At 46.5% G+C, this 21,440-nt stretch overlaps 1 protein-coding gene across 6 annotated transcripts in view; it reads left to right on the top strand.

Annotated features, from left to right (window-relative positions):
- Positions 1-21,440, top strand: part of IFT140 (intraflagellar transport 140) — a 228,629-nt gene that overhangs the window by 14,667 nt on the left and 192,522 nt on the right. For 5 of the 6 annotated variants that reach the window (XM_054041948.1, XM_054041945.1, XM_054041949.1 and 2 more), the window contains exons 3-5: positions 1,610-1,831; positions 16,809-16,930; positions 18,807-18,949. In XM_054041948.1, coding sequence (XP_053897923.1) covers positions 1,610-1,831; positions 16,809-16,930; positions 18,807-18,949 — 487 coding nt within the window. Of the gene's footprint in view, positions 1-1,609; positions 1,832-16,808; positions 16,931-18,806; positions 18,950-19,461; positions 19,498-21,440 lie in introns of those variants that run through there. The other variant, XM_054041950.1, reaches the window with a different exon arrangement.

Below are 21,440 nucleotides of genomic sequence, written 5' to 3' on the forward strand. Positions count from 1 at the left end.
CTGGAACCATATGTTATTAGCTTAGGACTCTCTTCACTGTCTTCTAAATGATTTCTTCTCATCTTGGATACATTTGCAATATTGTCTGTGACCAAACTGCATACTAGACATTTGAATCCCCCCCCCCCCAGTTTGTTATAGCTTTTATTGCTACTTCTTGTAAGTATTTTTCTGTGTGTGCATTTCCTGATGTATCAGTTGTTTCTGTAAGGAAAACATTCTCTTCTTCTGTTGTCACATAAGCACATATAGCAGGATCATTGTGGACATTGCTCCACCCATCAAGACTCAGGTTAACAATTTTACCCTCTAGACCTTTTGCACACTGCTCAATTTCTCTTTCATACACTTTATCCAGCAATTTGCCTGCGACATCTACTCTGTTCGGTGGACTGTATCCTGGTCTTAATGACTGAACCATGTTAATGAAGTGTGGGTTCTCAATCATATGGAAATGAGAGTTTGTTGCATAAACAAACGAGGGAATTTTTTCATCAATTACCTCTTTTTGTAATCTGCTGGTTCTTACCACAAACTTATATATAGTTGTTTCTGGCTGATGGAGATTTTTTTTTTTTTTTTTTCTTTTTGCTAAAGGTGATATACTGTGGCTATGTGACATACGTGATGTGACTGAAACACTATCATTGGCAGATAACTTGGAAAGTATAGAAAATGATGGTGATCTTGAAGGTGGATAGTCTTCAGACAAAATAAGTCAATGCAGTTATTTAATTATTATTACCATACTGCTCATTTAGTATTACTCATTGCATTCACTGACACTCAGTACTACTTTAAAGGTGAAATTGTAAAAGGAAGATCTGCCTATTTCAGTTTTTTTTTTTTATAATCACAGCTGCATCTAAAATAATAGTACCATAGAGTAACAACTATATTTTTTTGCTCAAACATGAGAATTCAAGAATAGTCCAGAAAGAAGACAGGCAGTCCTTAAACCCACTAAACCCCCTCTTTTGTCATATGACTGAGGTGTGTTAATGAACCACTTCACCTTGAAGGGTCTCTGAGAATATGCGTTAACTACTTATGCTAAACAATCTGTTCCACCTTGTATTTGGCTGTGACACTCTGAATACCTTTCCCAGATCTGAAGAAGAGCTCTGTGTAGCTTGAAAGCTTGTCTCTTTCACCCACAGAAGTTGGTCTATAGAAAAATATTCAATCACCCACCTTGACTGTCAAAAGTATCCTCTTGTACCTTCAGTCCTAGAAACCTTCTCAATCCCCAGTACATGAATGAAAGTTTCTTTAGTGTCAGTGAGAGTTCCTTGTATATACCGAGAGAAGATAGAGCAGAAAAGCAAAGTGAGGCAGAGACTTTTAATACCAATATTGTATGTGTTCATAAATAATTGTCACATATCACTTTTTTTAAACAAATATTTATACATGTGAAGTACTTGTGAACAACATAGGAAAGAAATGTCTTGTGTGTCCCCACTTCAGATGTTACTACAGTGTGGTCTATGCTTATCTTGCCTCTATGGCAGAAAATATCTTACTTGGTGGAGGGCAGATGTGTGTTGAATTGGAAGAGGGTTTATCCCAAAGCCCTGTAATGAGGTCTGTTTGTTTCCATTTGCAGGGAGAGCATGTGCCTGATTCACACACTGAAAGGAGTTTTCGGGCCACATCCCTTAGCTGGCACCCATCCCGACTGATCCTGGCAGTGGGCTGGGAGACAGGGGAAGTGGTGGTGCTTAACAAACAGGACAAAGAGCACCACACAGTACCCCCCAACCATAATGCAGAAATTACTGTCCTAAATTGGAGTACTAATGGTACCCGTCTTGTGTCTGGTGATAGGGTAAGTAGCGAAACTGACATGCAATCAGTGTGCTTTATGCTGTATAATGTGTCCTGGAGATGGAGAACGAGAATGGGATTTTTAACAGTAATGGACTAATGGGGCAGGGGGTGGGGGAAATTTCAAGGAAAAGATGAGTCTAATTTCATAATAATAATTATTAGTTCTTCGAGTGATTGCTCATGTGCATTCCAATAGATGTGTGCGCACACCATGTGCACGATCGTCAGAAGTTTTTCCCCTAGCGGTACCCGTCAAGTTGGTTGTGGAGATCCTTGGAGTGGCACCTTTATGGCAATGTATATAGGTCCCTGCTGACCCGCCGCCTGCTCAGTTCCTTCTTACCACCAATGATGGTCGTTGGAGCAGCTCAGTCTCTTGCATTCACAAGTGCCTACCTAGTGGTTCCCTTTTCTTTGTTGTACATAGTTGTTGTTATATAGTAGTTTGTAGTTGTTTGGACTCTACTTCGGTGGGCTTCCCCCCGCCCTAGTTTTCCCAGGCACTGGGGCATGCCTCGGTCACAGGGGTTTTAGGCGTGCGAGAGCTGTGCTAAACCTATACCCACAGGCGATCCGTATGCTGCCTGTCTCAAGTGTTTAGGAGAGGGCCATCAGACAGATAAGTGCCCAGTTTGCAGGAGTTTTAGACCCAGGACTGAGAGAGAGTGGGACTATCATTTGAAGCTCTTCCTGATGGAGTTGGCCCTCTGCCCACAGGCAGCACTGAAAGCGGCACCGGCATCATCGGTGCGCAGCGCCCGGGTCTCAATGCGGGATGTCCCGGCACTGAGGAAGAACTCCTTCAAGGAGTACTGGCGCCACTCCCCAACTCATAAGGCCAGTGCCACCAGGCAGCACTGCTCACAGTCCCTGGTGCTGCACAAGAAAAAGAAGGTGGACAAGGGTCGTTTCCCTATCAAGAAGCCACGAGGGGACTCCAGCGGGGTGCGTCCTCTGGCGGGACACCCACGGTCTGGGCCTCAAGACCCGGCACACCTGAGTCTGGCCCCAACATCTGGTGACCTCCTCAACTTGGGAGGATTTGGAGGAAGAGCTCGACCTTCCCTCCACGCTGGATACCTACAAGGCAGCATGGGACCTCATTGCCATGGCGGCACAGGTCCCGATACTGCAAGTCCAGGCACCGTCGGCGGCACCAGCTGCAGCATCTATCCTGGCACGGCATGTGGTTCCGGCACCCTTTCCAGCACTGATGGCGGCACCGCATCTGGTTCATCATTGTGGCAAGCCTGTGATTTTTACGGCGCTGCTCACCATCTCCCCGGTACTGCTCCTGAGTACTGTCGGGCTCCACCCCCCTGTGGTCAGGCACAGACTACTTGTCCAAGTCAGACGCTGAGTTTTCGGTCTCTCGATGCAGCCACTATCACTCCTGGCACCGGTCCCGGCACCGCAGACCAGTGGCATCATCGGCACCGGCGGTCGCCTGGTTGCCCCAGTGGCAGGGCCAAGTCCAATGCCTTTTTGGACCCCGTGGACCTACCATCAGGCTCAGGGTCAGGGCTCCAGGCTGGCATTGGTGACATCTGCATCCTGCCCCCCCCCCCCCAGCAATGTTGGTGGCTCGCCACACCCCCAGGGCTCCTGAGGACCCGACACGAGACAGGGACTCTGGACTGTCATGCTCAGGCGCAGCACCCGAACCAGTGCCATAAGTGACACTAGAGCCACCTCCAGTCACAGGAAGCTCTGAGGTACCTGACCCAGCCTCCAGAGAGCCAGAAGGGCAGGAAGACCCTGTCCTATGAGCCTCCTCCTCACCAAACAAGGCGGTGGCAGGCACCACCGCCACCCTACCGGCAATGGACACCAAGCAGAAGAGGTGATGGAGTCTGACTGAATGGTGGACGTCCTTGCCCCGGAGGTTCCTTCTAGATTGCCATACATGATTGTCCCAGATCGTGTCAGATCGCTGGGCCCTCAGCACGGTAGGGGTGGGATATTCTATCCAATTCTATTCCCTCCCACCCTCCTTCCCCATCCCTCTTCAGGGACCCTTCTCACAACTCCTCTTGCAGGAGGTGCAATCACTTCTCGCTCTGGGGCAACAGAGGAGGTTCCTCAGGAGTTCAGGGGCAAGGGGTTCTACTCACGCTATTTCCTCTGGATCTGTGAGACCTCAACATATTCATAAGGAAAGTGAAGTTTCGCATGATCTCTCTGGCCGCCATCATTCCTTCCCTGGATCCAGGGGACTGGTTGCAAGACTTTGACTTTCCACCGCTCTTGACTTGAAAGATGCGTACTTCCATATTTCCATTATCCCGGCCCACAGATGATTCCTGAGATTCGTGGTCAGTGGCTAGCACTATTAGTTCAGGGTGCTCCCATTTGGGCTCTCAGCGGCCCCCGGGGTATTCATCAAGTGTATGGTGGTTGTGGCAGCCTTCCTCCGGAAATGTCAGGTGCAAGTATTCCCGTTCCTAGATTACTGGCTCATCAAGGCCAAGTTGCAAGCACGGGCCACAGAGCATGCGTCTCTGGCGCGGGCCACATTTTGTAGGCTGGGACTCCTATTGAATGTGCCCAAATTCACACTGGCCCCGATACAGAGAATAAAATTCATAGGGCTCTCTTGGACTCCACGCAAGCCAAAGCGTTCCTGCCTGAGGTGCATTTTCAAGCACTCACGGACACTATCAAAAATCTTCGCCAATTTCCCACAACCACGGCTGGAAATTGCATAAAACTATCTGGGCATATGGTGGCCTCACGTATGTGGTCCAGCACGCCAGGTTACGCCTTCGGCCCCTCCAGGCATGTTTGGCGTGGGTGCACACGCTGGGCAGGGACCTGCTGGATGCGATAGTTACCCTCCACCCTTGCATCCTTGAGTCTCTCCACTGGTGGCTGCAACCACAAGTTGTGCAGGAGTACCCTCTGCCAAACCCCAACCTATGCTATCCCTAGTCACAGCCGTCTTGGCGCTTGGTTGGGGAGTGCACCTAGGCAATATCAGAGCCCAAGGCCTATGGTCCCACACAGAACTATCGCTGCATATCAACGTAAGGGAGCTGAGGGCGGTTCGTCTGGCATGCCAAGCGTTCCAGGCCCGCCTGCAGGGTGCATTTGTGTCGGTGCTGACAGACAACACTGCAGCGTTGTTCTATATAAACAAACAGGGTGGTGCTCGCTCCTCTCCGCTGTGTCAGGAAGCCCTCGAACTGTGGGATTTTTTGCATTGCCCACTTGATACACCTAGAAGTGTCACACCTTCTAGGAGCGCAAAACAAGCCAGCCGATCACCTCAGCTGCTTGTGATCATGAATGGTCCCTCAGGCCAGACATCACTCATTCAATTTTTCCAGAGGTGGGGCTCTCCCCACATAGACCTGTTCGTGACATAGAGCAACAGGAAGTGACAGCGGTTCTGCTCTTTCCTGAACCACAGCCCAGGCTCCATTGCGGATGCCTTTCACCTTCCATGAATGAGTCACCTGTGGTACATGTTCCTGCCCTTCCCTCTCATACACAAAGTCCTCCTCAGGACTCACCAGGACGGGGCTTCCTTGATCCTCATAGCACCAGCGTGGCCCTGCCAGCACTGGTTCACCATGTTGTTGAACCTCTCGGTGGACAGATCAGTAGCGCTTCCTGTGTGCCTGACCCTAATCACACAGGACCACAGCCGTCTGAAACACCCAATCTGGAGTCCCTCCATCTCATGGCGTGGAAACTCCATGGCTGAACCCTCTTGAGCTTCAGTGTTTGGACCCAGTGAGGGAGGTCCTGCTGGGAAGTAGGAAACCCTCCACTCGTGCCATGTACCTGGCAAAGTGGAAGCGTTTTTCCATCTGGTCTCTGCAGAGGGGAACTGAACCGCAGCTAGCGCCAAATCCCCTTATTTTGGACTACCTGTTATAACTTAAGCAGCAGGGGTTGGCAATATCATCTCTCAGGGTATACCTGGCTGCCATTTCGGCCTTTCACTGGGGGCAGCAGGTAGGTCAGTCTTTGGTAATCCCATGGTGGGCAGGTTTCTCAAGGGCTTGGACAGACTTTATCCCCAGGTAAGACGGCCCGTTCCCCAGTGGGACCTCGACCTGGTCCTGTCCGCACTCATGGGGGGGCCCCCTTTTGAGCCTATGGCAACCTGCCCTCTGTCCGACCTTTCCTGGAAGGTGGCCTTTCTGGTGGCCATAACCTCAGCCAGAAGGGTATCCGAGCTCAGAGCGCTGGCTTCGGAGCCCCCCATATGGTCTTTTATAAAGACAAGGTGCAGCTACGCCCTCACCCTGCATTTCTGCCAAAGGTAGTCTCCCAGTTTCATGTGAACCAAGATATATTTTTACCTGTGTTCTTCCCTAAGCCCCATACCAGTAACAGAAAACTCATGTTCCATTCCCTGGATGTTAAGCATGCCCTAGCATTCTACGTTGAGCGCACAAAGCCATTTTGTAAGTCACCATAGCTCTTTATTGCAATTACAGAAAGGATGAGGGGGCTCCCAATCTCGTTCCAGCGCATTTCATCATGGATGATGTCCTGTATCAGGACTTGCTACGACCTGGCAAAAATTTCAGCCCCTTGGCTTACGGCGCACTCCATGAGAGCGCAGGCGTTGTCCCCAGTATTCCTGGCATAGGTCCCTATCCAAGACATATACAAGGCAGCAGTGTGGTCTTCCATCCACACCTTCACGTCACGCTATGCCATTACACAACAGGCGAGGGATGATGCAGCCTTTGGCAGGGCAGTCCTGCACTCAGCAACCAGGTGAACTCCGACCCCTCCCCCAGGGAAACTGCTTGGAAATCACCTATCGGAATGCACATGAGCAATCATTCGAAGAAGAAAAAATGGTTATGAGAGGTAGGTAACTGTTGTTCTTAGAGATGTGTTGCTCATGTCCATTCCAATAGGGGTGTGAGCGCGCTGTGTGCACGATCGTCGGAAGGTTTTTTCCCCTAGCAGTACCTGTCGGGTCGGCTGCGGAGAGCCCTGGAGTGGCGCCTTTATGGCAGTGTATATAGGTCCCCGCCGACCCGCCGCTTGCTCAGTTACTTCTTGCCGGAATACTCCGACAGAGGGGAGGTGGGCGGGATTTGGAGTGGACATAGCAACACATCTGGAAGAACAACAGTTACGAGAGTTAGGTAACCATTCTTTTGCATGCTTCTGAAACGGAAATGGGTTTATATCAGGATTTCCCCAACTTCATTTATTGGCTTTTCAATAATGCTCATTACTATTGTATCTAAGCATCTTTAAATATTAATTAATTTAACTTTACAACATATTCTGTGGTAATATTATCACCATTTTGCAGATGTGGAAACAGAGGCACACAGCAGTGGCATAACTTGCCTGAGGCCACCTAGGTAGTTTGTGGCATAGCTGGCAGTAGAACCCAGATCTCCTTAGTCTCAGTCCAGTGTCTTTACGATGAGCCCTCCCACATCCTTCCTCCACTTTTGTATAGTGACCCTCCCTCAAACGCAGCAAAAACGCTTGAGTCTTCTTAGTATCAGTGTATTTTTAGTTGGAGCAAAGAGCAAAAAGACTGTAGTGGGGGGAAAATGTGTTGTGGAAATATATTTTAAATACATTAATCTTAATTTCTTGATGAGTTAGTTGCTCTTTTATGTGGCGAAATGAGGAATTATCTATTGATATTCAATGTTGACCACTAAATATTCAATACTGGATTCTGTTTTTGCCAATTCCTGAGCCAAAAAAGAAAAACGCTGTTCCTTTTGTCTATTTTCTGCGAGCTTTTTTTGACACTCCCTAAGATAAGACACAGCTTCTCCAGAGATTTCAGCTTTTACTGTCAGTATGAATCAATGAAAAAGTGTAGATCTAATTATTGGCTGTAAAACTTCTATGATGTTTGGTGGTCTTGACAAAGAAATTGACTGATAAAAGCCACAGTCGAATTGTCCATTTGCTTATAGGAAAATTGGGCAACAATGGTGAGATTGAGATTGCTGGCATGCAGAGACCACTGCCTATCAAGCAGACCAATTGTCTCATTGTTTACTTGTACTCCCCTATCTGGCTATATCCATTTATTGTTCTTATTTACATAAAATCCTTCAAGAAAAGGAAACAAAATGGCTTTCTTTCCCTCTGGATATCAAAGTTGCTCAATTACAGGACCATAAGAGAATGCCTGCAGAAAGAGGTGAGTGGTATGTCTTGAAGATTGTGAGACTTGACCTCAGCCTAATCTCCTTTAAGGAGTTTTGTAGCCTAGTGTCCTCATCTAGGAATGCCCAGCCCCAGTAATTCAAATTTAGGCTCCAAGAACCACTGACAATAATTCTTAAAACTGGAGCAGCAACCAGTGAGGATCAGGAGCTCTTTATTTACATTCTAAGTACATAATACTTTGGATAACTTCCAGCTTTTGATGGCTCGATAGTATTGGAAGGGTCCAGGTGTTTTGAATAAGTATCTTGAGTGTTTTTATGAAACACATGGCTTTTACAGCAAAAGGCAAAAGCGTTGGGCTATTAGAATGGTTCAAAGGATACCAAAATGTCTTAACAAATAAATCTCATGGATACAAATGTCACTGTGTCATCTCCAGTTGCCATGATGAAAGCTGGCTTGGAAGCAAATTGAAGACTAGCTTGGCCTTGGCTGAGTAAATACTTCTATTCAAGAGCTCCAATCTTGTCTTCTAATTCTTTTCCACGAATATTTACCCCCAGGCAGAGGCTAATAAGACAATTTAGTTTCAGATTCCAGGCTTTGCTAGTAGTTGGGGAGCAAAGATTAACTTGACATTACACTATGAAAAGAAAAAAATTCTCTCACTAGTAAACGTTTGGGGGGAAAAAATATTTTTAGCCGTTTTTGGCTCTCTTTTATTCTCGTGTGGAGCTTTAAAGTAAACCATCAGGGCACGATCAGATACATGAAGAGACCCGAATCAATAGAACATGAATGGAGTCTGGGTTTATTACAGTGGATAAACCCATTTATTGGGTGGCATAAAGGAAAGGGGGAAAAGTGTGCTTTTGAAGGATAAAAGTCTGGTCATGAAGTGAGAGTCATGAATCTTATGCAATTTTATGCCCATTACACTTCCCCATTTCATCCTTGATGTTACTAAAACATTGAAGGTGTAGTGAGCTTTTTTAGGGGTGGAAGGAGCAATCTGACTTGAAAATAAGGTGTGTCTAGTTGTCGAGCAGAAAGATGACCTCAACTCAGGATATATATGGGAGTAATTTCCAGCTGTTTTTATGTGCATCCAGGCTCCCCTTTATAACGAGGCACTTGGTTGCTTATAGAAGCAGTTGGGCATGGAAAAAAGGAAGTAGAACCAGCAACATGTGATGTTTTCACTTAGCAGACACCACCAGCCAGAACTCTGAACCACCAGTGGTCCACAGACACCATTTGAGAGCCACAGTTTTACAGCTACTGTTTTGGGTTGTCTGTACACTTGAACAGACACCACTGCATTGGTAAACATTTGGATAATATTTTCAATGAAAAGCATGCAAAAGGTATTGATTTTGTTTTTAAAAATTAAAGCTTAGATTCTGATAACGTAAAGATAAGAGGAGAATTATATGGTCACTTTTGTGGCTTCAGAACCATGCTATATGCCGGACCTTAGGTGAGATGCGTTGGAAGAGCTGTGTGGAAGTGCTGTGCTATGCTTCATACAAGTACTACTAATCTTTCATTTTCATGACGACTAAATTCACTTACAGTATATTAAAGAAAAAAGAATAAATACTAATAACCCTTGTGACGTTACTGACATAACCTGTGACCGTATAGATCATTGTTGCAACCACTGTGTTATATTCGCAGCAAACATTGTACAAAGGTTATTGTGTAAGGTGTCTATAGAAAGATTATGATTTGTTGATTATAATTATGCTATCTGTATGTGTATATCATTTTTGTAGTTGAAGTTATGAATATTGGCTATGTACTTGTATATCAATGTGTTTTGATTCTAAAGTAGCCTTGGGCCTTGGCTACACTTGCAGATGTACAGTGCTGTGAGTTAAACCTGACTTCGTACAGCTGAGTAGGGAAAGCACTGCAGTCTGTCCACACTGACAGCTGCCCAGCGCACTGTCGTGGCCGCATTTGCTGTGCCATTGGGAGCGGTGCATTATGGGCAGCTATCCCACAGAGCACCTCTTCCCATTCTGGCGCAGTGGGTTGTGGGAAGCGGGCGTGGGTGCGGGGCATTCTGGTTCCTGTCCCAACGCCCCATGATGCATCGCTTCGCATCCCAGAAATCCCTTGGTTTCCGTCCACCTTTGATGCCATTTTTCTACAGTTTCTGTGCAGCATGATCTGTTGTCTGCGGGAAATGGAGCCCAAACTGCTGAGGCGTATGCTGACTTATCTCACCAGCATGTCACGTTTGGCTGTTGAACTATTCCTTAAGATTCAAAGTGACAGTGAGGGTGAGGAGTCTGATGATGCTATCGAGCCGCGTAACGCGGATGACACGAAATTGCTTGTGGCATTCATGGACATGCTCAGCACCGTGGAATGCCGCTTTTGTGCTTGGGGAAACAAGCACCGAGTAGTGGGATCACATCATCATGGAAGTCTGGGATGATGAGCAATGGCTGCAGAACTTTCGGATGAGAAAAGCCACTTTCATGGGACTGTGTGAGGAGCTTGCCCCCACCCTGCGGCGCAAGGACACGAGATTGAGAGCTGCCCTGCCAGTGGAGAAGCGGGTGGCTTCTGCAGTCTGGAAACTGGCAACTCCAGACAGCTACTGGTTAGTTGCAAACCAGTTTTGAGTGGGAAAGTCAACCGTTGGAATCGTGTTGATGCAAGTTTGCAGGGCCATTAATCTCATCCTACTCAGAAGAACCATGACGCTGGGTAACGTGCAGGAAATAGTGGATGACTTTGCACAAATGGGGTTCCCTAACTCTGGAGGGGCGATAGATGGGACGCACATTCCTATTCTGGCACCACCCCACCTAGGATCCAAGTACGTTAATCGGAAGGGGTATTTCTCTATGGTTCTCCAGGCGCTTGTGGATCACCGTGGGCGTTTCACTGACATTAACACAGGCTGGCCCGGAAAGGTGCATGACGCACGCATCTTTCGGAACACTTGGCTGCTGAGGAAGATGCAGGCCAGGACTTTTTTCCCAGAGTGGAAGATCACGGTAGGGGAAGTTGAAATGCCCATTGTGATCCTTGGAGATCCTGCCTACCCGTTAATGCCGTGGCTCATGAAACCCTACACAGGGAGCCTTGACAGCAGCAAGGAACGGTTCAACTACGGGCTGAGCCGGTGCTGAATGACTGTGAAGTGTGCCTTTGGCCGTTTAAAGGGCTGCTGGTGATCTCTGTATGGGACGCTGGACTTGGCCGAAAACAGCATCCCCGCGGTTATATCCGCGTGCTGTGCCCTCCATAATATTTGTGAAGGGAAGGGTGAAAGCTTCACTCAGGCATGGACCTCCGAGGTTGAACGCCTGGAGGCTGAATTTGCACAGCCAGAGTGCAGGGCTATTAGAGGGGCCCAGCGCGAGGCTGCAAGGATTAGGGATGCCTTGAGGGAGCAATTTGAGGCTGAAAACCAGCAGTGATATCTGGTGCCCTGCACGGGAGTGAAGTGCAGTAGTTCCAATCTTTAGGATTCAGTGTTTGCTAAGCAGACTTGCAGTGCCTGTTTATTTCCTGGGCTAAGGAGTCTTTTACTTTATGCAATAATAAATAATGTTTTCAAAGCCAAAAAATCCATTTATTGAAAAGAAACAAGGGGGTGGAGTGGGGAACGGTACAATCACAGATTCGTGTATTTTCTGTCTGGTGTGCTGTGCAGTAAGTGCTGCACTTCAGGATAGCTATACTGCATGGTGATGGGGGTTGTGTGCAGAGGGTAAGGGTCGTGGTTTTCAGGGCTGGGTGGTGACGATACTGGTGTTGGAGGCAGCTGATGGTGTGAAGAACACAGAAGTTGGGGAAAGTGGGTTGGAGGTGACAGTGGGGCACAACGGAAAGAGTTTTGGGACAAGGGCTGTAGGGGGGATGTGGCGTTTGCGCTTGCGGTATTGCTCCTTCTGCATGGCTACGAGCTCCTGGATAGTGTCTGCTTGGTGTTCCACGATGCTTATGAGCCGATGCGTGCTTTGCTGCCAGTGCTCCATGCTTTGCTGCTGGTGCACTGCGTTTTCCTCCAGTTCTGTGCTTTCTCATTCTCTTTAATAGATTGCCCCATCACTTCTTGCAGCATGTCATCTTTGCTTTTTCGCGGTCTCTTCCTGAGTCTTTGCAGTCTCTGAGCAGGCGATAAGAGGGACGGCTGAGGTCTCAAGGTTGATGCAGTTGTATAGGCAAAATGCAACATTTAACAGAGGCAGCATTGTTTATACCAGACAGAGTAATGATTCCCCCCCGCACTTAAGGAGTAGAAAACACACACAGTCTACACAATAGCATAATTTTCCTGTCCGAAACAGAGCACACATATCCTATGGGAGCCTCAAAATGGTGAGTAAGGGGGACTGATTGTTTCAGGGCTGCACTGTCCTCTGGGTTTCTGTGCCTTGAGGAGAGCCAACAGCTGCAGGGGGCACCTACACTGAACACTGTCCAACATTTTCCACAGGAGTTTGTCCTGAACGATATTTCGCTGCTGAGGGTGACCTGGGAAGCAAGGGAGGGTCTTCTACTGCAATGCGGCTTCCGCCCTGGCCCATATGCAGCTTGCCTGTGTGCAGCAATGGTCCCCCCGCCCCTCGCGGCACAGTGGTGCGGACACCTTAGTCTGGCTGGGACAAGGACCACGGTGGCTCTCCCGATAAACCTGCGCAAGCGCATTGTACACGTTCTGGATGAGACATTCGAGGAGATTACCGAGGCCGATTACCGCGATGTGATAAACCACATCAATGCACTATTCCGCATCTAGACATGCATGCCTAACCCTCCTCTCCCAAAGAGCCCGCACCAAAAAAATTCCTTACTGGGAACCTGCTCTTCTGTTTGTCCTCCACCAAATACCAGCCGCTGCGACTGGCTACCTTCCTCCTGGCTGGAGAAGAGCTCCTGGCTGCATGGCTCCAGGGATTCTGGGGTGTCTCCATCCAGCCAACCACCCTCACTCCCATTTTCCTCCTCCTTCCCCCCCCCCCACCGGCTCTGAAGTGTCCGTGGTGGTGCTCGGAGTGGAGGTGGGGTTAACCCCAAGTATCGCATCCAACTCTTTGTAGAATCGGCTGGTCGCGGTGGGAGCACCCGAACGGCCGTTTGCGTCGCGGGCTTTGCAGTAGACACTCCGCAGCTCCTTCACTTTAATCCTGCACTGCAGAGCGTCCTGGTCATGGCCCCTTTCCATCATGTCCTTGGATACCTTCCCGAAGGTATCGTAATTCCTATGGCTGGAGCGCAGCTGGGACTGGACAGCTTCCTCCCCCGAAACACTGATGAGGTCCAGCAACTCACCATTGCTCCATGCTGGGGCTCGTTTGGCACGTGGAGGCATGGTCACCTGGAAAGATTCGCTGATAGCACTCCACGCCACGCCGGGCTGAGCAAACAGGAAGGGGATTTTTCAAATCCCCGGGGAATGTAAAGGGTGGGTCACATGGTTGGTGAACTAATGACCAGAGTGGCTAGAACAGGCATTGTGGGATACTGCCGAATACTTCTGGAGACCAGTCATAGCGCATTGGGCGGCCACACTGGCACAGCAGCGCTATACACGCTATTCCTCTCGGGGACATGGAGTACATGCAGCACTGCAACCACGGAGATACAGTGCTGCAAATGCCTTGCCAGTGTGGATGGGAAGTGAGTTACAGTGCTGGGGGCGGCTTTACAGCGCTACAACTTGCAAGTGTAGCCGAGGCCTTAGTAAAGCATTTGGTCAGCTTCTTGAGAAAGGAATTTGCAAATTAAGTGCCCAATCAAGAAACACTTAACTGACAAGCAACAGAGGGTCCTGTGGCACCTTTAAGACTAACAGAAGTATTGGGAGCATAAGCTTTCGTGGGTAAGAACCTCACTTCTTCAGATGCCAAGACAAGGGATCTTGGAAGACTCCAATCCACATAAGAAGTCTACCTGGGGATGGTCAAGATAGCAATGGCTGCTGCCTGTAAAGAACTAAGTCATGCATGGACATGTGACTTGCCCATGTGATCCCAAATTCCATTTTTGCTGTAATTTTCCACAGTAAGAGGAGGGATAGCTCAGTGGTTTGAGCATTGGCCTGCTAAACCCAGGCTTGTGAGTTCAATCCTTGAGGGGGCCATTTAGGGATCTGGGGCAAAAATCTGTCTGGGGATTGGTCCTGCTTTGAGCAAGGGGGTTGGACTAGATGACCTCCTGAGGTCCCTTCCAACCCTGATATTCTATGAAAGGAGTGTTCTTACACTTGGAGGAGACTAAAAGGCTTATGCCTCATCTTCTCTTCAGTCCTGCTTTTTACTTCTGGAGAGACTTTGCTACAAACTGAAACTCTGAACAAAGGACTGAATGACCCATCCCAGCTGTGGATGTACTCCAGAGATTTGATTTGAACCTGCAGTTTATTTTATCACTGCTATAAGCCTGAATCAAGAACTTTGCTATTACTGTATGTGTAAACCTTTAGATTTTAGATTCTAAAGAATTGGCAACCATGTGATTTGTGGATAAGGTCTAATTTGTATATTGACCTGGGTCTGTGGCCTGGTCCTTTGGGATCGTGAAAACCTTTTTTCGTTCACTGGGATATTGGTTTTCATAGCCATTCAACCCCATAACGAATGGCACTGGTGGTGATACTGGGAAACTGGAGTGTCTAAGGGAATTGCTTGTATGACTTATGGTAAGCCAGTGGGATAAAACCGAAGTCCTCTCTGTTTGGCTGGTTTGGTTTGCCTTAATAGTAAAGGAACTTCAGCTTGGGCTGTAACTGCCCTGCTTTAAGCAATTTGTCCTGAATTGGTACTCTTAGTTGGGTCCCACCAGAACCAGCATTGTTACAACCCTTCACTGTAATTTGTCTTAATGAAATGAGATTGCAGTTTAAATTATACGTTTTTATTCTGTTTTTGTTCATTGCCTAGCAGAGTGGGCCCCCAATTGCAACTGGGCACGCCAGGTACTACCATAATAGAAATAATAAATAATCTTAAAATTCCAGCTGCAAAGCTGGTATCATAAGTCAGCTTTTGGGGATTGTGAATGTACATGTCATGCTACATTGTTCCTCTGCTTCTCTGTTTGCTTCATTTTTCCACTCAGCAGAGGGTTGAAATTGATAGGTATCCAAAACTGGAGTGCTTCAGACTGCAGAATTCTTCTCAATTTCAACTCTTTGCCAATTTGCAAAAACTGGGCCCAGGGTCTGAGGTTCAGCACAATACCTGTACTTGAATCATTATGTCTGCCTGTATTCTTGGTCGAAACAGAACCAGCAACTCAGACTTATTTTGTTTATCAACTGTTGGCTCTCTTGTTTAGAAGCTAATATATTTTCTCTGATAAAGGGGTATGTTTTGTTAAAATGCATATCTTCAGAAGGCTGTGTCAGAATTAGGGCCCAACAACTTTGTCATTGTTAAATCTTGCAATGGCAAGCATTTGATTTAAATTAGTTAATTAGATTTTGATGTTCCTGTGATTTAAATATTTATGGGACTGGAGAGGTGCTGTGGGCAGCATGTTACTGAGTTCATGCAGCTTGCGCAATTGGATCACTGTTTTGTTATCATACACACATGTATAGTGCTTGTGAACATGCATTCACTTTTGGACACTTCTTTTCTAGAAGGAAGGAGAGCCATAAGTGGTGTTACTTATTTGATATGCATGGCCTGGGGGCAAGGGGGAGAGGTAGAAGCAATTGTATGTTGTTTGGACAGAGAAGAGAGTAAATAAAAGTTCTGTATTTCAAATGGCTACATAATGTTGGCAGTAAACTGGTTTCAGAATGGGAGATTTCAAGCTTCACAAGCTTATAATATAAGCTCATAATAAAACATGCTAGCAGTCTTCAAATATTTGACGAGGTGAAAAATGCCAAGAAGAGTGAAATATGGTTTTGGGTGGAGCAAGCAGGTATAATGGGAATTAAAGGGAAAGTTTAGGCTGAATATCAGGAAAAAAAAACTACTTGACAGTGAGCTCTATTAGACTGTGGAACGGTCTCTCAAGAGAAATAATGAAGGGCCATTGGTTGAGACACTTAAAACTAGACTGGATGAAATGCTAGAAAATGGGCTCTGAGGAACAATTTTGCATTGACTCCTGTGATGTGGACTACATAACTAATGACCTAATGAGTGTTTTTCTTCTTTAACTTCTCTTACGGTTCTCTCAACTTCTAAGAATGTCACTTTAAAATTTCTTTCTGATCCTAAAAATGAATCAGTCCTCACTATACACTCACCCTGATTTTTTTATTTTTTTTTTAAAGTGTTGCAACATTTCTAAAATTCTCTCTTCTGTGCTGGGAAATCCATAAATAATGACTCTGTGTTTCCCTGATCATGTGTGCTTTTGCTTTGCTTGCCTGCTTGGCCTTGAATATAGGCAGTGGATTGAAACTAACAAGAGTTCTAGAGCTGGATTCTTGTTAGTTTTAGTAACCTGACTGCTCACAAGGAAGAAAAAGGGTATATGGGGTATGATGAGTACATGCAAGTGCATGTGTCTTGGTGCATATGTGCAGAACAAAACAAGGTTGGTCCAATTTTAGGCCTGCCAGACTTAGCAATGTCCTTTTCATTAAGAATGGAAGTAATTTAGGCACTTTTCCAAACAGCTTCATTTTAAATAAATAATGAAATGCCACCATTTAAAAAGTCACTTGAAGTCTCCGCCACCTCGGAAAGGGGGAGAATCTTACCTACATATTAAAAAATAAAGATGAAAGGTACTAAATAAGAGAAAAATACCAGGTTATCAGAAAAAGATATTGCCTGAAGTGATTATTTAATGTCCATTGAGTAGTTCGTCTCCTATTATTATCTGTTTGTGAGGAAGGTCTATCTTTTTTGCAATTCTTCCAGCTTGGAGTCCTGGTTCTATGGAGACTGGACCAGCGGGGTCGAGTGCAGGGCCCCCCTTTATTGAAACATGAGTATGGAAAGTATCTTTCTCACTGTATCTTTCGGCCTCCATCTCCTGGCGAGTAAGTGAAAATGCCCCAGTCGGAACTCTTCTAGACTATGTCTCTCTCTTTAGGGATGGGGATTTCTTATTATTAGGTTTGTTGCACAGTGTTCCCATGGAAATCCAAACACACACACCTTGTAGTGGCTCCTCCTAACTGCTCCAGCCATCAGTAGTGCTTATCTGCCTTAGATGCAAAGCACAATTACCTGCTGCCTCCTATATCACCCCACTATGAGTGCCCCTTACTCTCTCTCCTACAACCAGATCCTCCTATCTCCCAGCCTAGCTCTCAGACCACCCTTCTTCTGCCTAGTCTCTAGTTTCTCCCCCAACTGCCATCCCACTGCACGCACCTTCTGGCTTGTTTCCAACACCCTTCCCTGCTGACTTCTTCCTCATCCTCTGGTCCCAGATCTTCCTCCTCCCCAGATTCAGACACCCTTTTGAACGCATTCCCCTGCCAGCTTCCTCATATGCATGTATGGTTCCAGGCTTTTCTCCTTTTCTTTTCTTCCAACTATCATCTCTCTTCTCTCTCCCCCCTTTCCCCCGCACCAATTGGTACTCTTCTAAGCTCTTTTTCCCATTGGTATCTCTGTGCCTTTCCTTTGGTTCCAGGTCCTTCTTCCAGCTCCTGCTGCTGACTCCCTTTCCTCTGCAAGGATCCAGGTCCCCTTCCTCTCTTCCCCGTTGCTGCTAGCTCTCACAACTCCAGCAAGCAATAATATTGATATTTCAGAGGACTGGCAGCACGACTGCCTGTGATCATGTTAACAGATGTGATTTATACTAAATACAATGATTTTAAATGTACAGTGGGTCCCCAGTATAGATTGGGGTTGCGTTCTTGAAAAGGGTGATGGATACCGAAATGACTTGTATTGGGGACCCGCTTGTACACCAGTGGTGTAGACAGGAGGGGACACTTGGGTGGGCATGCAATGACGGGAGCGGAGGGTTAGGAGCGATCAGGCTGCCTCTCCCCCTCCTCCAGCCGGCCTTGCAGGGGTGGGGGGAATAAACGCTCTGGCCAGGAACTCCCGGAAAATGGGGAGCCCTGTAAAAATGTGTGCAACCCCACCCGCTCCCCTGGTGCTCAGGGCTTGCCCTGCTATGCTTGCCTGGCACTCCAGCTGGAGAGCAGGGTTGGGGTGCAGGGGCTTGCCCCGCTCTGGCCAGGGAATGGGGGTCGGGGGCTTGGAAGCCCCTGTGCTCCGACCCCACTCTCTGTCAGGAGGGCCGGGTGAGCGGAGCAAGGCAAACCCCCGACCGCACTCCATGGCTGGAGCTCCAGAGGTTGGCAAGTCCCCACGCTCCGACCCTGCTCTCTGGCTGGAGCACCAGCCGGGCAGTGTGGGGAAAGCGCTGTGGTGGGAACACAGTTGGGATTGGGGGGGGCGGGGGGCTGGATGTTAAGTGAGTGGGCCACAGCCCACCCGTGGCTATGCATATCTGTTGCATATGTCGCTCATCAATAGGGGAACGTGTTCCGATTCAGATTGCTCCCGATCCGCATATCCGTCGTTTGCAACTTATAGTATAGTACTGTAGTACTGCAAACTACGGCTGTGTGGGAACGACGTGAATCGGAACACATTCTCCTATTGATGAGCGACGTTATGCAAAACAACGGATAAGGGGGAGATGTATACTGGGAACCCCCCTGAATATCCTTCTATAAGCAGGAAATAATACTAAGTCATGATAGAGATTAAATCATATTGAATACATTTGAGGATTCCAATATCTCTGCTGAGCTGAGTGTGAAAGATCTCTCCATCATGAATAGTTGCCACAGTTTGTTAGTGGGAATCCCCATCCATTTTTTCTGGATTAAAAAGTTCTGTGCCAAATAGGGAGCTGGAAATGAAATGCCTTTTGGTTGCCTGCAGGGACCTGGTACAGCTAGCCAAAGCAGCGGTGAGTGGTGATGAGAAGGCCCTGGATATGTTTAACTGGAGAAAAGCTGGAATCGGACTGCCTCTGAAAGTGGGACCCCAGGAGGGGTTGTCCTTCTTCATCAGTGTGACTGATGGTAAGAAAAACAAAAACCCAAACAAACAAACCCTGCAGTCTGTTGGGAAATGTAGTCACTTTAATGTTTTCAAAACTCTTCAGTGTAAGGTGGTCTTGTTTTCACTTGTGCTGTTGCACAGATTATTCTTAGGGGGGGAAATAAAACACCTAGTAAGATGAAGTGTATAAAGTCACGAAAATCCTAACCTCTTCAGAGGTGAGTTCTCTGTACAACATCCTTCTTCAGGACCAGTCCTGTTGGGATTGGAAGTCTTGGGAGCAGGATAAATGTTTGGAAGGGTAGTGGCTGTGATGACATCAGAAGTGGAAATAGCTGATTCCTAGTAATGTCATAAAGAGGTATCAAAAGTTATCTTCCTATTTTGCATGAGGGATTTTCCTGTTAGAATAGAGCTGGTAGCCTCAAGCACTGCTGTAAACTCAGTGGTTATTCCATTGAAGGAATATACTCTACCCCTTTGAGTGGACTTGATTAATCACAGCCTGGTCTATGCCTGTTTTTCTTTTCAGAAAGAAAAGGAGGGTAATCTGTACCATCCAAAAGAGGTCAGAACTAGAGAGAAGCTATTTGTCCCCTTCCTTTCCAAAGATAGAAAATAATTAATACTTTGTGTGGTTGCTAGAACCAGCTAAACCACCAATGTTAAATGATGTCTAAAGCATATTTTCTATAAAAATTATAAATCTTAATATCTCCCTTTTTTTTCTTCTATAGCATGATGCATCTATTCAGTCTTTTTTTTTAGTGTCTGTATTTTCCCTTAGACTAATTTGCTTCATGTGATCTCCCCCATCCCCTCCCCCAAAATCTTTTCTTTAACATCTTTCTTCCCTATTTTCACTTCTAGTGGATTTTTTCCCCTCGTCTTTTTCTTTCTCTAGCCCAGTTGCTCCCCTCTCTCTAAATCTCCTGCCTACTGGCCCAGGACCAGAAAAGATCCTCCTTATACAGCTGAAGAGTGTTTTGAAGGGTGGGCTGGTGACCAGTAAATATGAGTGCTGCCCTCCAAAAGCAGATTAACTAGATCCCCAGAGTTGTCAGTTAATTTATGCTAATCTCCCAATAGAGTCGTGGTTCTGTCTGCAAGGCTGCATCTACGCTGGCAAAAATGGGACTCCTAATTCAACACTGGTTCACCACAAGTAGTGGTAGCAATGGTGGAAACTATACTGCAGACAGGACTCAGGCATTTTGACTATCATGTAATTGGATTTGTTGATATAAAATGGCATTATTTAATTCATTGAGATGGATTACTTGAAAATATCATTGATTAGCAATACTGGGGAGGCAGCATGACCTAGTGAATAGGGCAGTGGACTGGGATTCTGGAGTCCTGGGTTCAATATCTGATACTGCTTTGCTGAGTGATCTTGGGCAACTAATTTCCCTCTCTGTGCCTCAGTTTCACTAGCTGTAAAATGGGACTAATGATACTGAGTTCCTTTGTAAAGTGTTTTTGAGATCTCTCAATGTCTGTTTTATTAATTATTTATTATCTGAATAGGCAATGCCACAGTGAATTCTAGGAAAGTGAAACAGTAAATGACACTGACAGCAGTTCCTTAATAGATCAAAATGGTGACATCCTTTTAGTGAAGAAGAAACCTCTTTGAACAGTGATGTGTTTTAAATTCCATTTGCAGGGGAGTTTAGCTTTACACTGAGTATTGTCTTTAGAGCAACCATTACAATGATACACCGCTTCACCTAGTGACAAACTCCTCATTGTGCAAGTGTGTGTGTTTTCTCACATTTTCCCTTTGTTTCTTTGATATGCTATCTAAGCTCCAAATTAGGGGCCAAATTCTGATTGCCCGACTCATTTAAATAGTTTGTTTCAGGAATATACATGTGCCATTCTAGGTAGTGGTCTTTTACTGTTTCCATTACACCTCTACCCCGATATAACGCGAGCCGATATAACATGAATTCGGATATAACGTGGTAAAGCAGCGCTCTGGGGGGGGCGGGACTGCGCACTCTGGTGGATCAAAGCAAGTTCAATATAACGCGGTTTCACCTATAATGCGCTAAGATTTTTTTTGGCTCCCGAGGACAGCGTTATATAGGGGTAGAAGTGTGTAAGTTAGTGTGTTGATAATTATTGAAGTCTAGCTTTAAATCCTATCTAGGCTGACAGCAAACAGCGTCTCAGACCAAGAGCTATCTTTTCAAAAAAGAAGAAATTAAAATAATTTGGCCACTTTGGGTATATTTATGCTGTAATCATGGGGTGTGACTGCATCTTGAGTAGACATACCTGCTCTAGCTTTAATCTAGCCACAGCTTCACTGCTCTGGTACCCAAAATAGCTAGATTAAAACTAAGTTTGGGTATGTCTATACCAGCTGCAATTACATCCCACAATTTCAGTGTAGACATATCCTTTAAGAGATATGTTTCTTCTTTGAGTGCTGTCCCTGTGGGTGCTCCACTTCAGGTGTTGGTGTGTCCAGGCGCTGTTGATCAGAGATCTTCAGTAGCA

The sequence above is a fragment of the Malaclemys terrapin genome, chromosome 10, assembly GCF_027887155.1.
Source record: "Malaclemys terrapin pileata isolate rMalTer1 chromosome 10, rMalTer1.hap1, whole genome shotgun sequence".
Lineage (NCBI taxonomy): Eukaryota > Metazoa > Chordata > Testudines > Emydidae > Malaclemys > Malaclemys terrapin.